This window comes from Gavia stellata, chromosome 24, assembly GCF_030936135.1.
Source record: "Gavia stellata isolate bGavSte3 chromosome 24, bGavSte3.hap2, whole genome shotgun sequence".
Taxonomy (NCBI): Eukaryota; Metazoa; Chordata; class Aves; order Gaviiformes; family Gaviidae; genus Gavia; species Gavia stellata.
The window spans coordinates 4321427-4334850 of NC_082617.1; the positions used below are offsets into that span (position 1 = coordinate 4321427).

At 46.9% G+C, this 13424-nt stretch overlaps 1 protein-coding gene across 1 annotated transcript in view; it reads left to right on the forward strand.

Moving 5' to 3' along the window:
- Nucleotides 1-983: 983 nt before the first annotated feature.
- The window catches only part of PAPPA (pappalysin 1), a 177764-nt gene continuing 165323 nt past the window's right edge, over nucleotides 984-13424 (forward strand). The window contains exon 1 of the mRNA XM_059828870.1: nucleotides 984-1380. Coding sequence (XP_059684853.1) covers nucleotides 984-1380 — 397 coding nt within the window. The remainder of the gene's footprint in view (nucleotides 1381-13424) is intronic.

Genomic DNA, 13424 nt, shown 5'->3' on the forward strand with positions numbered 1-13424 from the left:
AGGTTTACCAGCAAAGTGCAACGGGGAGTCTGAGAGGAGAAATAGCTTTCTCTTTTGCCAAGAGAAAAAAAATAGGAATGTGTGTTTTGGACTGGACTGAGAAAGAAAGCTGGGGAGATTGCAAAAAGGGGGGTGCAGGATTTTTGTCACATTGATCCATTCATCTTGATTGTCTTCTTTAAAAAATAAATAAGAGGGGGGAAAGAGGAAGAGAGGAAAAGAAGGGGGGAAAAAGAAAACAGCAAAAGTGTTTGAACCTCTGGAGCTATCTGCTCCTTCAAGCTGATTGATTAGTCATGATCCCTGCAGTTTTAATGGGAATCATTCAATTGGGAAGGTGGAGCACCCTAGAGTAGATTAGCATATTCTTGTTTACTCATCTTCTGAGGGGCTTTTTCTCTTTTCTTTCATTTTGTGGAGAAGAGGGGGGGAGGTTGGGGGGAAGGAGGGGGTTGTGGCTTATGTTATAAAGGAGGCCAAAAAAATAAATAGATTAGAGCATCTTTTGGGGGGAGGGAAATCAGTGGGTCTGAGTCTTGGAGAAAGCTGGGGGGGTTGTTTTGGGTTTTTTTGTTTTGTGTGTGTGAGAGAGTGTGTGTGTGTTTGTTTTTTTTTTTTTTTTTCCAAGAAGAAAAAAATAAAGGGAAGAAAATCCAGCAGAGAAAAGAAGAGAGAGAGGAATTCCAGCTGTGGAGGAATAGAGGAGAAGAAGACAGATAGAGGAGGAAGAACAGAGCAATACATTTCAACCCAGGAGGAGTTTTGATTTATTTTATTTTTATTTGTTTTGAGGAAAAAAAATCTATAAGCAGGAAAAAAGAAAGAAAGAAAAAGAAAAAAAGAAAAGAAAAAGCAACTGAGAAGGGTTATAAAAAGAGCAAATACCAAGAAGGGTGAACAAGAGAAGAAAGTCAAGGCAAGGAGGAGCCCAAAGCTGGCAGATCGGGAGGATTTGCAGGGGAGAAGGGGGGGGAAGATTGGAAATGCAGCTCTGGAGTTTGCTGCTGCCTCTTGCGCTTCTCCGCACAGCCCTAGCCAGCGGCCCCGAATGTGGGATGGACGAGCGCTCCCGCAGGGCGCGGAGGGACGCCAGGCAGAGCCGCCCGCTCCGCGACACCGCCCCGGGCACCTGTGCCACCAGGTTAGCCCGAGGCAGGCGCTCGGCCGGCGGGCTGGAGCCGGGGCACGGCCCCCGCAGGAGGCACCAGCGGGAGGTGAAGGGCGCCGAGGGGTCCCCCGCGCCGAGCAGGGCGCTCTACTTCAGCGGGCAAGGTGATCAGCTGCGGCTGAAGGCAGACCTCGAGCTGCCCCGAGACGCCTTCACTTTGCAAGTGTGGCTGAAGGCTGAAGGAGGACAGAGATCTCCGGCTGTCATTGCAGGTAGGTAGTTCGTCCTGCCCGGGGCTGCAGCATCCCTTTTCCGTTCCGGGAGCCGGCGGAACAGCCAGCTGTAGGCGTGCGTGTGTCCAGTGTGCGGGTGTGTACGTTGAAATGTGCCCGTGTGCCTTGCGACACGCGTGTGCGCGCGTGTGGGAGCGCGTGTGGGAACGCGCTGGGGTGCCTTTAGCGTCTGTCTGTTCGGTGACATACCGGAGCTCGGCAAACTGTCTGAAAGTACACGCTCGCAGAAAAAGTTATGTAAACTTTTGCATCGGGAAATGGCAGCATCCTGGGCAGCTTCTTTATTTCTGCGTGCACGGATTAAGATGCAGACAGGGGAGCGAGCTCTCACGGTGGGTTTTTGCCTAATTTACAGGTTGGAAAACTGTAAACAGAGCGCTTGAGAGTAGCCGGTATGTATGTATGAAAAGAAACGTATGTGTCTAGCGTGTGGCTGCAAAGAAATGCGCATCTAAGGTCCCTATGCGATTTCCTTAGTTTTATTAGCTCTTTAGTGTACTTCACTGTTACCTTTTCAGATGCAATGTTAGCGTGTGGTTTCCAAAAAGCTATAAAGGAACTTTTGGCTATTGTGAAACCTCAAATGAATCAGATGAGTTTATAAAGTTCCCAACCCCTCGACGCTCAGCCAGGGCTGGGACTAGCACTGCAGCTAGAGGATGTGTGGAGTATTTTTGTCTCCCCTTAGAAATGGCAAGTGTAACACAAATGAGTGTAAGGTCAAATAGCCCTATAAAATCATTTAGCACTCAAAGCAGCTACCAGTCTAAGCCGTCTGAGCTGAACAATAATGAGGAATATTGCACTTCTCTTATTTAAATTTTATGAGCCCATCATGAATTTGGGTCCTTTCCCCCCACGTTCACTCCCTCTCCCCCTCCCTCCCGCCCTCTCCCCGCTTTAGTGATAAAGTGCAGCAAAGTTGTCGTGAAATCGGATACTTTTCGGAGGGTTACAAACCCTTATAAATGTCGCCACATCCATCTTTGCTCTGAAGGAAGTCATAGAAAATGGAAATGCCCTTTAAAAAAAAGAAAACAAGTCAGAAAGAGAAACGGGGCAGCGGGGAGGGGGGGAGGAAGACATGTTTTACAGTTCTTTTGGCAAGGAGATTCCCTGAAAGTACAAAGTTTCCATGTCCTAGGATGCCTTAAAGAGACAGGGAGGATTTCCCCTTTCCCTTTAACCGGAGTCACTTCCTACCAGAAGGCAGCGGATGCTCGTGCCGTGCCGGTGGTACCGCGGAGCAGCCCAGCTCGCCTCTCCCACCGCCACCCTCCCTTCGGCCACGGTCTCCAGCTCCGCTGCCCCAGCCCGGACCTGCGCGACTGTCCTCTCGCAGGAAAGTTGCTTTGTCCTAAGGAAAACAAAAACTAAGATGAACTCAGCAGTGCGTCTCCTTAACTTGCCCCAGTCCCAGCTGCTCTGCTCGCTCCTGAGGAGGGGGACCGGGGGTGTGCGGCTGCCGGGGTGGGCAGGAGGTGCTGGGCATGGGCTGGGCCCTTTTGCCTGGAGTAGGACGGGCAGATGAGTAATTGCAGAGGTGAAATAGATTATTACTTGCTTTATTTCCCCGGCTTTCTCATACTCCACTCTTCTGGTTCCCAATCTTAACTTAAAGCCCAGGGCTCACGGTGCTCCTCTTTCAAGTTAGGGAAGGCAGAATTTGGGTTTACACGGATCTCATCAGCGGCAAAACACGGTCACTGTATTTTTTTAATGTGTTTAATCCAACACCTAAGACCCCGTGTCTGTCTTTGGTGCAAGTATCTCTGGTTCATGCAATAGGGAACCTAGACAAACAGACACAAAGATCATTTGTAGTAAAATACTTTAATTGGATGGGGAAGGTTGGGTTGTTGCCTGTATAAAGCACTTGACCCATTTTATGCATGGAAATAACATTCCACTGTGAAAAAAGAAAAGAAATGCCCCAGTTTAGCACCGTAGAGCTTGCAGCTCAGCTCGGGAGGACTTTGTGATTTTCATTTTATTTTTAAGCTCCCCCTCCCCTCCTCGCACGCACTCTTGAAGAGGAGCCAGGTTTGGCTCTGTGTGTAAACACCTGGACGAGGTCCAAGAGGAACTCACTCGGAGTATCCTCCACACACCACAGCCTCCCAGACCTGCAGCAAGCTTAGGGAGAGATTACGCTTCCCTCAATGAGGAAATCAAGGGTTCTGGCTGCCAAAACTCTTGGCTTTCTCATTTTCACTGTTTTGGGATGTGACAGACTCGGGAGCCCCGATCGGCTGTTGAAGTTGCATCTGTAGGACCCCACTGAAATCCAGAGCCCTTCTGGGTGTTTGGGCGGGGGGACAGGGATGGGGTCAGATTTGCTGACGGTGCCAGAAGTGAGCATCTCCCCAACTTCCATCCCAGTTGCAAAGTGGGAAAATGTGTGATGGTACAGATCTGAGGGAGAGGGCAGGATTGATTGGAAGACACCTCTTTTTTGGAGTCCTCCTTTGTATCTTCATCTACTTTCTGCCCTCCACCCTCTGCCTGTGTTGACTGCTCCCCTTCCATCCTTCCTTGCTGGCATATAAGTAGTCACCGCAAGTCATATAGGAGCCGCATGTGTGCCTATAGGGGAAGCCTGTTGTGTCTGTTAAAAATCTCATGTAGGACCTGAGTTGTTATCAGCTTCTCCGCCTGAGCCCTGATATAACGGAGCTCCTCTGCTAATCCAGGCTACAGGAGTTTCTGTTTCTGTCTGGAGCCAACTCTCCTTACGTCACCCTCTGCTGCAGTATTCAATTTGTTTTCATAAATGGCTAATTTTACAGCGCCGTTAAGTGGGTTCGTCATTGTGCCGGGCCATGCCCTGTCTCTGATGATAGGCAGTCCTTGGTGCCAGGCTCTGCCAATTTTCACGCTGGTTGGCAGTGATGTTATTGCTGCCCTGTTTGACTTCACTGATATCTGTTCTGGCATTTGTCAGGGAAAGCTGTTGGGAAACTAGAAGTCTGACCCATTGATCTGTGTTACGCAAAAGCTCAGAAGCGTTTTCGGAGCTGGGCTGTGCTTCGTTTGAGCGGCTCCCGCGGTGCGGCTCTCCAGCGGAGGCAGCTCTCGGCTCGTGCGTACTTGCCTCCCTCCCCGGGCCGCGTAGTTCTTGGACAAACACTCCTTGGATGTGCGTACCTACCACACAGCACAGTACATCCCTCTTACAAACACACACATGTGCACATGGTATTAATCATGCAAGTTTGTGCGCTTTCCCCCGTGGAGTCTTTGAATGCATCTCTAGTTGCGAAGGAAGGAGTTAAGGTCCAGACTGTAGTCAAGTTAGGTAATACACATGCTGTGCAAAATAAGACGCTTCAAAGCACCGTTGACCTTGCTTCTGTTGCAATCAAAGATATTTCAGTTCTACTGTGGAAATGCAACTCCATCCTAAGAAACAGGATCCTCCTAAGTCCCTGTCAGTGTCTTTTCTGGTCTATGGCTGAGGAACGGGATAGCTCATGTTTTCATGGGAATGAGATGTTGACTCTTTACTGGCTGGGAGCTGAGAGGAGCGGGATGAATGATCGGCAGCGGGAGCCGGAGTAAGAAGGCGTGCCTGCTCTGAAGAGTGAAAGTTATTTGTGTTTTGGTTTGGTTTTTTTTCCCCTTCCCGGTTTCATTCTCCTCTGTCTCTCTGTTCTTCTGCCTGCCAACAGAGAGCATGATCCCAACTTAATAAACCTTCATATGTAAGGGAGTGCCTATGTTTTCCCAACTTCGGTCCTTGATGAACATAAAACTGCAGCAGAATCCAAAGGGAAAGAAATGCCAAAATCAGCACACTGGAGCTCGCTTAAAGCCACAGCTCTTGCATGCGGGAGACTGAGAAACATCTGTGTCGGGGTCCAATAATTGGGCAATTATAAAGATACGTAATTGACACTGCGTAGGTCTGTTCTCTCCACAGGGTTTAAGAATATATGTTTACTTTTGGGGGTTAATTTGGTTTCCTTCTGAAGTTTTGGAGTCTGACATTGATTTCATATGTTTCAGGTAGAATCGGTGAGCTGGGTCCTGTCCCCGGAGCTGATCCTTGTAGCGGGTGTGTTGGGAACTTGAGGATGTTTTCAATAGAGAGCTTACTTTTAGTGTCACCGGCATTAAAATAATAGGTAGCTAGATAATCCAGCATTTTCTCATCTTCAACAGCCTGTTGTCTTCTAATCGCATGAATTTTGTTTCGATCTGTAATGAAGTACTGGACTGAAGGACTATAGAATAAGTCAAATGTAAAGCTTGTAGTTCTGTCATTTTATTAGTGCTGGCATGTGCCAGGTCCCAGGGTGATGGGCATGATGGGCGGAGTGGAGTAACGGCTGGACCAGCGTGACAGGAGCTTGCACACTGGTCCAGATGCTCCTTCAGGGTGACAAACCTCCAATACACCATTGCTGAAGGCGACCGGGAGCTGTGTGGTTTTGGCTTCCCTGTAGATGGGTTCAAATGATTAGCTGCTTCATGACTATGGATCTGGATAAGGCTTGACTAATACGCCACTGAAAAAATATAGCATAGCTTGTCGTTTACTAAATATTTGCATTTGAACAGCACATTTCCTTCAGCCTGCAGAAGCCAGCACAAGAGTCAGAAACTGAAAAAGAATAAGAATTTTTCTTTTCATAAGATTTCCAATTTTAACCCGTCTCGTTCTTTTGACCAGCTACGCGCTAGAGTCAGAACAGCACGGTTAGAAGAAAGTTGGTTGTGTGTGTGGTTTTTTTTTTTCCTTAAAGTACTTACATGTAGGCCATTCTAATTAATAAACTCGTAATAAAAGAAAGAGGGAAATTTGACTCTGTGTGTGTGAAGGATGGTAAATTTAGATTCCTAAGTGATGTATGGCTGTCTCCTGTAGGCACGGAGATGTGTCCCAGGCTGAGCTTGCCTCTCCGAGCTTCATTTCGGCCTGATTTATTTCAAGCCAGCCTGTTTTAGTTAGAAAAACTCGCGCGAGGCAGAAAGCAAGCTGAGGTGATGGTGTTTGGAGAGAGAGCGGGAGCGGGGCTCTCCTCAGGGATTCATGGAGATCGTCTGGAGAAGCGCAGAGCAGAGCTGCGGCGGGCAGGCCTCGGTGGCGAGGGCGAGAAGCAGCCCTTGGAGAGCCTTCGCACGCTAAGCCATCGCGGAAAGACAGACCTGGTTGGTGATTCAGATGCCTGAAATTTATCACATCAGGTTGAAGCTGCTCTCCGGTTCCCCACATCGCCTCCCCACGCGGCGCCAGGGGAGGGTTGCAGGTGGCCGAGGGGATGCCGAGGCCACGGCCGAGCGGAGGCGGAGGTGCCCACTGTCAGCCCCAGCCACACGCGGCATAGCCAGGGATGCTCTTAAATCCCAAATCCCAGAGGTCTCACTGAGCCCTGCGGCGACTGGGAGGGGCGACACTGGTTCCCCGGGGACCCTAACCCAGACCCTCCCACAAAGGTGGGTGCCACTCACCTTTCTCATGAAGAACGGGACAGGTCTCTGCTTTCAAAGCGGGCCTGGGAGTTTGCTGATGCTGCTCCTTGAGCTTCGTGTGTTCGTTAGCCTTTGCCAAGGGCGGGAGTGATCCTTACCCGGGTGCGTCGAAGAGCAAAGAGCTGAAGCGCCGGCGGGCACCTCCCTGGTCACCGGGGCCCCAGCCCGGTTAAACGCAGCAGGGGCACGCCAGCTGGGTGGAGCAGGGATTTTTGGTGGAGAAATGCCGCCTTTGGAGCCCGGGTCTGGCTCCGTCAGGACACAGGCGCCAAGCTGCTCAGGTCCGTCGCAAGAGAGGTACAGCCACGATGCCCACCTGAGCAGCTTTAACGCAAAAATAGTGCAGGACCAACGGGGTTTAGGTGCTCTCAAGGCCGTGGGATTAACTGAGTGCTTTCACCTTGAATTTTCATGGCTCATGCTGGTCTGAGCCAGAAAAAAGAGCCAAAATATAGTGACTTTTTTCAAAAGACATATTGAAAAAACAAAAATAAACCCTTCCATGACTGGGGTCAGCTGAAATGTTCCCGTATAATAGTTTTGCTTCCAATTCTAGCTGTTGTTTTTTCAGCTCCTCTTTTCTTTTCTCTGATAGAAATTATAAGAGCAGAAGCAGAGAAGGGACCACCTGGGTTGCCAAATTCAGTCCCTTGCAGTGTCAGGGGTATAACAGCAGATAATTAGTCCAAACATTCACAGAATATCCACTTTGTAGGTTCTGATATAGCACAGGCCACGGAAAATTTCCCAGTGCTCTATTATAAACCAAAGATCTTTAGCTAAGACCAAGAGTCACCACTATAATGTAAGGCAGGAAAAGAGAAGGACAGATTGACAACATCTTAAGTACCTAAAATCCAAAGCATCGGTTTAGAAGACTGTTAAGTATGAGAAAGAAAAACATTTTCTGGGAAAAGATATCAGCTTTCTTATTTTCAGAAAGTTAAAAAAGAATCAGGTGTTTTGACAGTTATGAAACTTCTATTGAAATTTTGAGTTACAATATTTGCCAAAACTGATCCTTTCCCACAGATAGCGTGTTTTGATTAATTTCCCTTTTTCCTGAGAAAAATATTTTATCAAACATTTCCCACCCTTCTCTGGTCCTAGTCTGTGTGGCAGTTCCTACATCCCATCATAGTAAGAATGAATGCGTTCACTATTACATTTTTACTTCTTCAAATCTTGTATTCCAGATTATTCTGAAAATGCATCAGAAAAGTCTTGTTTGATGAAAACCCTCTACGTTTTTTTCTCAACTATGTCACCTAGTCTAATATTTTTTTCTTCATTTAACTTCCTCTCAATACTACCAGATTTTTCATCTAATACTCTCTTTACGTGATCAGTAGATATTATTCTTTCTATTTCAAATACGCAAAATATATTGGACTTTTCTATTCCCTAGGTTCTGGGCATTTGCTTCATGAACAGAACAACTGACTGCGCTGTCCTTTTTGTTTGTTTATTTTCCCCAAAATGGGACTTCTAAAGATGAAGGTGTACCTTTCTTCTGAATTTATGCTTACACCGCTCGGTGGGCATTTCCCTACCTTGGGGTAGCTGACATCTGGATGTGATTCTTAGTTTTATTTCAGCTTGCTGTGGGGAAGAAATGCTTGATTGTTCTTCTGCTGATTTCTGCTTGTCCCTACATTTCTCTTCATTTTCTCCGGTGTGAGCATGCATGCACGTAAGCACCTTTGATTTTTTCCCAGATCAATAGAGTATTTAAACTCCAATGATCAAGGAAGAGCCGCTTGTTTATTTCCCCACATATTCTGACACGAGTGGCAGACCCTGTAAACTGCTTTGATTTGATGTTAGTGCCTATTATAAAGTTTACTCTCCCCAAAGCCATCTGTTAAGTCAAAGTACTCTTACTCTGAACATGAGCAGAGCAGAACTCAAAAAGGCGAGTTAAGAAGAGAACAAGAGTGAGTATCTTATCCCAGAATTTTGCTTTCTGCTGTCCTTGTTCATGGTGATGAGAACAGTTTGCTTAGTTGAGGACTGTTCAACATCCGTAAGGTTGCCAGCACCAAGTGAGGGTGTAGTATGTGTCATAGTTAAAACTGTGAACAAATATAAATACAAGTCAGGTTATCCCTTGGTGAGAATGGGGCTGGATTCACGATGGTAGGGTTACATAGGCAGCATGGATTTGATCCTGAACCTGTTCAAGATCATGAAAAAATACCACTGACCTTGGCTGACTCTGGCCTAGGAGATTTCGGGGAGTCTTCTGCATCTCTCCTCTACAGCCTGGACCCTTCCGTGGTCCTTGCTTTAACATCCTTTATTTCGCTGTCCTTTCTTGCTTTGGATACAAGAGAAGAAAACTTGCGAAGCCCTAACGTCAGAGAAATTGGCCAGGGGAAGGGGACATGTTTATTTTAATTGGTTTTGCTACACTCCAAATCCCACTTTGGCCTCTGTCTCTCTCAACCTTTCTCTTCTTTGCTTTTTTCTTTTTTTTTTTTTTTTTCTTTTCAATGTTAAAAAGAGCACTTATTCAAAACACTCTGTCCGGTTTTCTGTTTTGCTGGGTGATGTAAGCGTGTAACTTTCCCGTCCAATCTCTCCACCCTCTCTTATCACCATCGTAGTCTCGGTTCTTTCTCTACTATCTGGTGTCCTTGATTCCCCTGTCTTTCTCTTCTTCCTGCTCCACGCAGTTGCTGGTTTCCTCCTCCCTAGCAAGCGCGTGCCGTGGGTAACCCTGCGCTCTCTGTAGTTCTCGTCTTCTTTTGCCGCGGGAGGGTGGTGTCCCCTCCTTGCGGACCGCGGGTGGCCACCAGCTTGGTGGCTTCAGGCAACTCGTGTTGGAAGTGCTGTGGGAACAGGGGGTAAGCAGGCTGTGTGTTTGTGTGCTTAGTCAGGCATATGCTCATGCCTATTTTCCGGGAATTATTGATATTGTTCTGTTTAATATCCATCCTGGCGGTGCACAAACAAGGAGCGAGCCGTTGTTCTCACAAAGAGGGAGTGAGGGTGAAGTGAAACTGAGAAGCATCTGGAATTGGCCTGGTGAAGCAGCATCTGAGAGATATGATACCAGCTCATGAAAGCAAAAGAATTGCTGTGTTAGAGAAGAAAACCGCTCTGTTCTTTGCTGATTAACTCCTGGGGTCTGGTAGGCTTTCCTCGAGTCTTCCTTTTGAGTGATACTTGGGGCTCTTTTATCTCTTCTCCTTCCTCCCCTCTGCTGTGTTTTTCCTCCTTTTCCTTATCTAATTTATTGTCTCTTTATTTGCTTTAAATCACTTTCCCATATGGATTTCTCTCCTCTGACCCATCTTCCCCTCCCTCATCTGATTCCCAGGAGTCTTCTGTCGTCATGGAATTGGGAGAAGAGCAGCCCTGTTCCCGACACGGAGCATCAGCTGCAGGCTCCTTTCCTCCTTCGTTTTCTTCCTTGCCTATTCTCGACTGTTAGTGTTGGAAGCATATTCACAAGGATCATCCAGTGGATTGAGGAAAGAGATGTTATCACCATTATTTTGTTTGTTTTATTTAAGACAAGGAAAGAAATGGAAAGGAAAGGCCTTCCCTGTTACCAGTATGACTTAGTTTTGAATGTAGGGCTTTTTTTCCCCCTGTTCTAATGTGTCCTAGTACAGTTATTTTCCTTTATCATTGTGGTAAGATTGCGGTTTTGTAGTCCTGATAACTGCCTCAAAACATCCTGCTGATGGTGGAGATAAGTTTCTCAGGCGTGAGAGAACATTGCCCTTAAAATCAGGGAAACTGAGGAATGGAGGGATGCTCCGATTTGTCCAAGATTTGGCAGCGTGTTGGTGACAGAGCTAGAAACAGATCCCAGCAGGCTTGGCCGTTTGTTAAACTCTTTTTTTTTTTTTTTTTTTTTTTTTTAGGGGCAATGGTAGTTATTCCTCAGCCTGGGTTGTTCTCCATACGAAGTCAACACACCCTAATTCCTGTAGGATGTTTCCTTGTAGCTGCTGATGGTTCTTTGCTGGGTAATTGTTGTACTGAGCTGGTGGTGGTTACAAAGTCTTTCGCCTGGTGTCACACCACACTGTTGAAAGCGCTGGCAACATGGGGGACAGGCGAAGAAGGCAGCTGGCGTTTGTGACACGAGCTCTTCGGAGATGGTAGAAAGTCAGATGGTCTGGAATTAATATCTCTGGCCTAGACATGCTGGTGATGTTTGAATCAGCATGAATTACTGTATTTCTCAAATGGAACAGCGTATGCAGCCCATAATGGGAGAGAAAAGCAAATATTTCTGAAGTCCCTTACTTCAGAATATTCTTACTTAAACTGGAATGCTTTGATATTTTTTGTACATCTGCACATTGATTAATATATTGACTTGCTGAAACAGCTTGTCAAATATGTAACCGCTAAGCATGTTCCTAGGAGATGCTGAAAACCTGTCTGTAGATATCTCAGGTTATTAATTAAGGGCAAAAATAACTCATTTACCCCGTAGTTAAGTAAGGACCAGGTGAGTGGTTGCAGAAGGGGCTTTGCACACAGCGTGTTAGTGCCCCAGGCTCTTCTGGGGAAGGGTCATCGTCTAGTGCACGCTCTCGTGGCTAAACAAGCGGTGTTTCTGTCGGGAGCGTCAACAAGGAGGCTGTACATCATACAATCCATGCAGTTTTGTTCTGAATTCAGCAGCATCTGTGCTTGTACAGGCTGAGGTGCTGAGGCTGAAATCTGGAGTTTGCATTACTACTGTCTTACATTGCATCTGTCTTGTGGATAAACAGAGCAGCCTCTCGGAGGTCAAACCAGCACCTTTCACCAGTGATAATTTAATGGGAATTATTTTCAGCGTAAACTAGACAAGAATTGGAAGCCTCCTGTGCTGTAGCTCATGAATGGAGATGTTCAGGGAGAAAAGGAGTGCTGGGAGAAAAAGCAAATGTTAACTGAATGCATTACGCACACGATTTTGAAACATGTACTTGGCAGAGGGAAGGGTGAGCAGTGCAAGCCAGATTCTGCTGTTGAACACACCAATGTAAACCTGGAGTAACCCCTTTGGAGAGGAAATCAGGGGGGCTGCTCCAGACCGATGAACGTGTAGAATTTGGGGCAGAGGCAGAGTGCATGCAATGGGGAAAATGAACAAGCTGAGGAGCGGATGTCATGGAGAACAACCTCCAACCACCGTCACCGCTGTCGATGGTTTCATTTGGGTGTGTAATGGTTATGGTGATGCAGTGGGAAACATTTGTACAACATGGGGTTGTTTTTACTTTTTTGGAGCATTTTCTGCATATACCTATCGTAATCCCTCTAGACTGTGAAATTAGGCCGTACACCCTTTTGACAGTGCGCCCTTTGTGTTTCCGGCAACAAACACTTCTGAACTCTGCTCTCCAGCCTTGTGGCCCTAAACTCCTTCACCCCCTCCCATACTGTCCCATCTCCAGCAATAATATCCCCTCCTCTGTTTATAAACAAACACCCTCAGAGGAAGTTCACAGGAAGAAAAGTTAGTTAATGAAAATGAACCATGCACGCAGGTCCGGGCTGTGGGTTGGAGCCAGCAGGGTTGCTGGATGTTTCCTACTCTGCATCTGCTTGTAGGAGTTTCTTTGATGAGATGTTTGCCTGTCTGTCTAACTATGCGTCTTTCTCTTCTTTTCCCTTCGTCACGGAAAATATGAAAATAGAGGGAGTAAAATTATAGTCTCAATTTGCTTTAAAATCGGCGTGGACGGTATTCAGGAACCCCGAGCAGGAAGGCTAGCTTCAATGAACTTGTAGAACCCACTGACTTTGTCTTTTTTGTTTTTTTTTTAAACACTGAAATCTAGATTCTGGCTCCTGGCAAAACTGTTGCTCTTGAGTTGCGCAAAAGCTGGAAAAGGACTAAAATAGCCCAAAGGATAATTGTCCTACTATAGTCTGAGCACGAGGCTGATGCGTCTGGTGTTGCACATCACTCTCACAGAACCACCAGCGTAAGGAGGTAGGAGTGAGCAGGACCCAAGGAAGTAGCTAACGCAGGACTGTATAGTCACCGTGAGCTCTGAAGCAAGAGACAGTCAGCTGGAAAACATAAAATGCTTTAACTTGCTCCAGAGGTCCCCCAAACCCCTTGCAGCACAGGGGGAACCCAAGAAAAAGGGCATTTTCTTGTGACTGCACCTGGGTTGTGCCTTTAGTACTGCACCTTGGTGGTCTCAGATAGGAGGTGAGGGAATTAGGTGTTTGTTTCCTTCCAGGAGACACTGGGATCCTCTAAAAAGCCTTTCTGGCTACTCAAAATGTGTGGGAAAATCATCAGATGAAGAAAAGCTCTGGGAGTGAGGGAGGTGGCGCTGGTCAGGGCTGTGGTTCCTTACTTGTACCAAGGTGTGGTATCAGTGCAGTGCTCATGTCACTGTCCCAGGCTCCCCCTCTTCCATAAGGAGTGTCTTTGGAAATTGGGAATAAGGGAGTTTTTACAGATAGAATAGATGTGAAAGTTATGGTCCCGCTTTCAGTTCTAAGAGCCTTGATGTTTCAGATGTATTACAAAAGTTCTCCGGTGCTGGCAGGATCTCCATACCTTAAAATGTGAT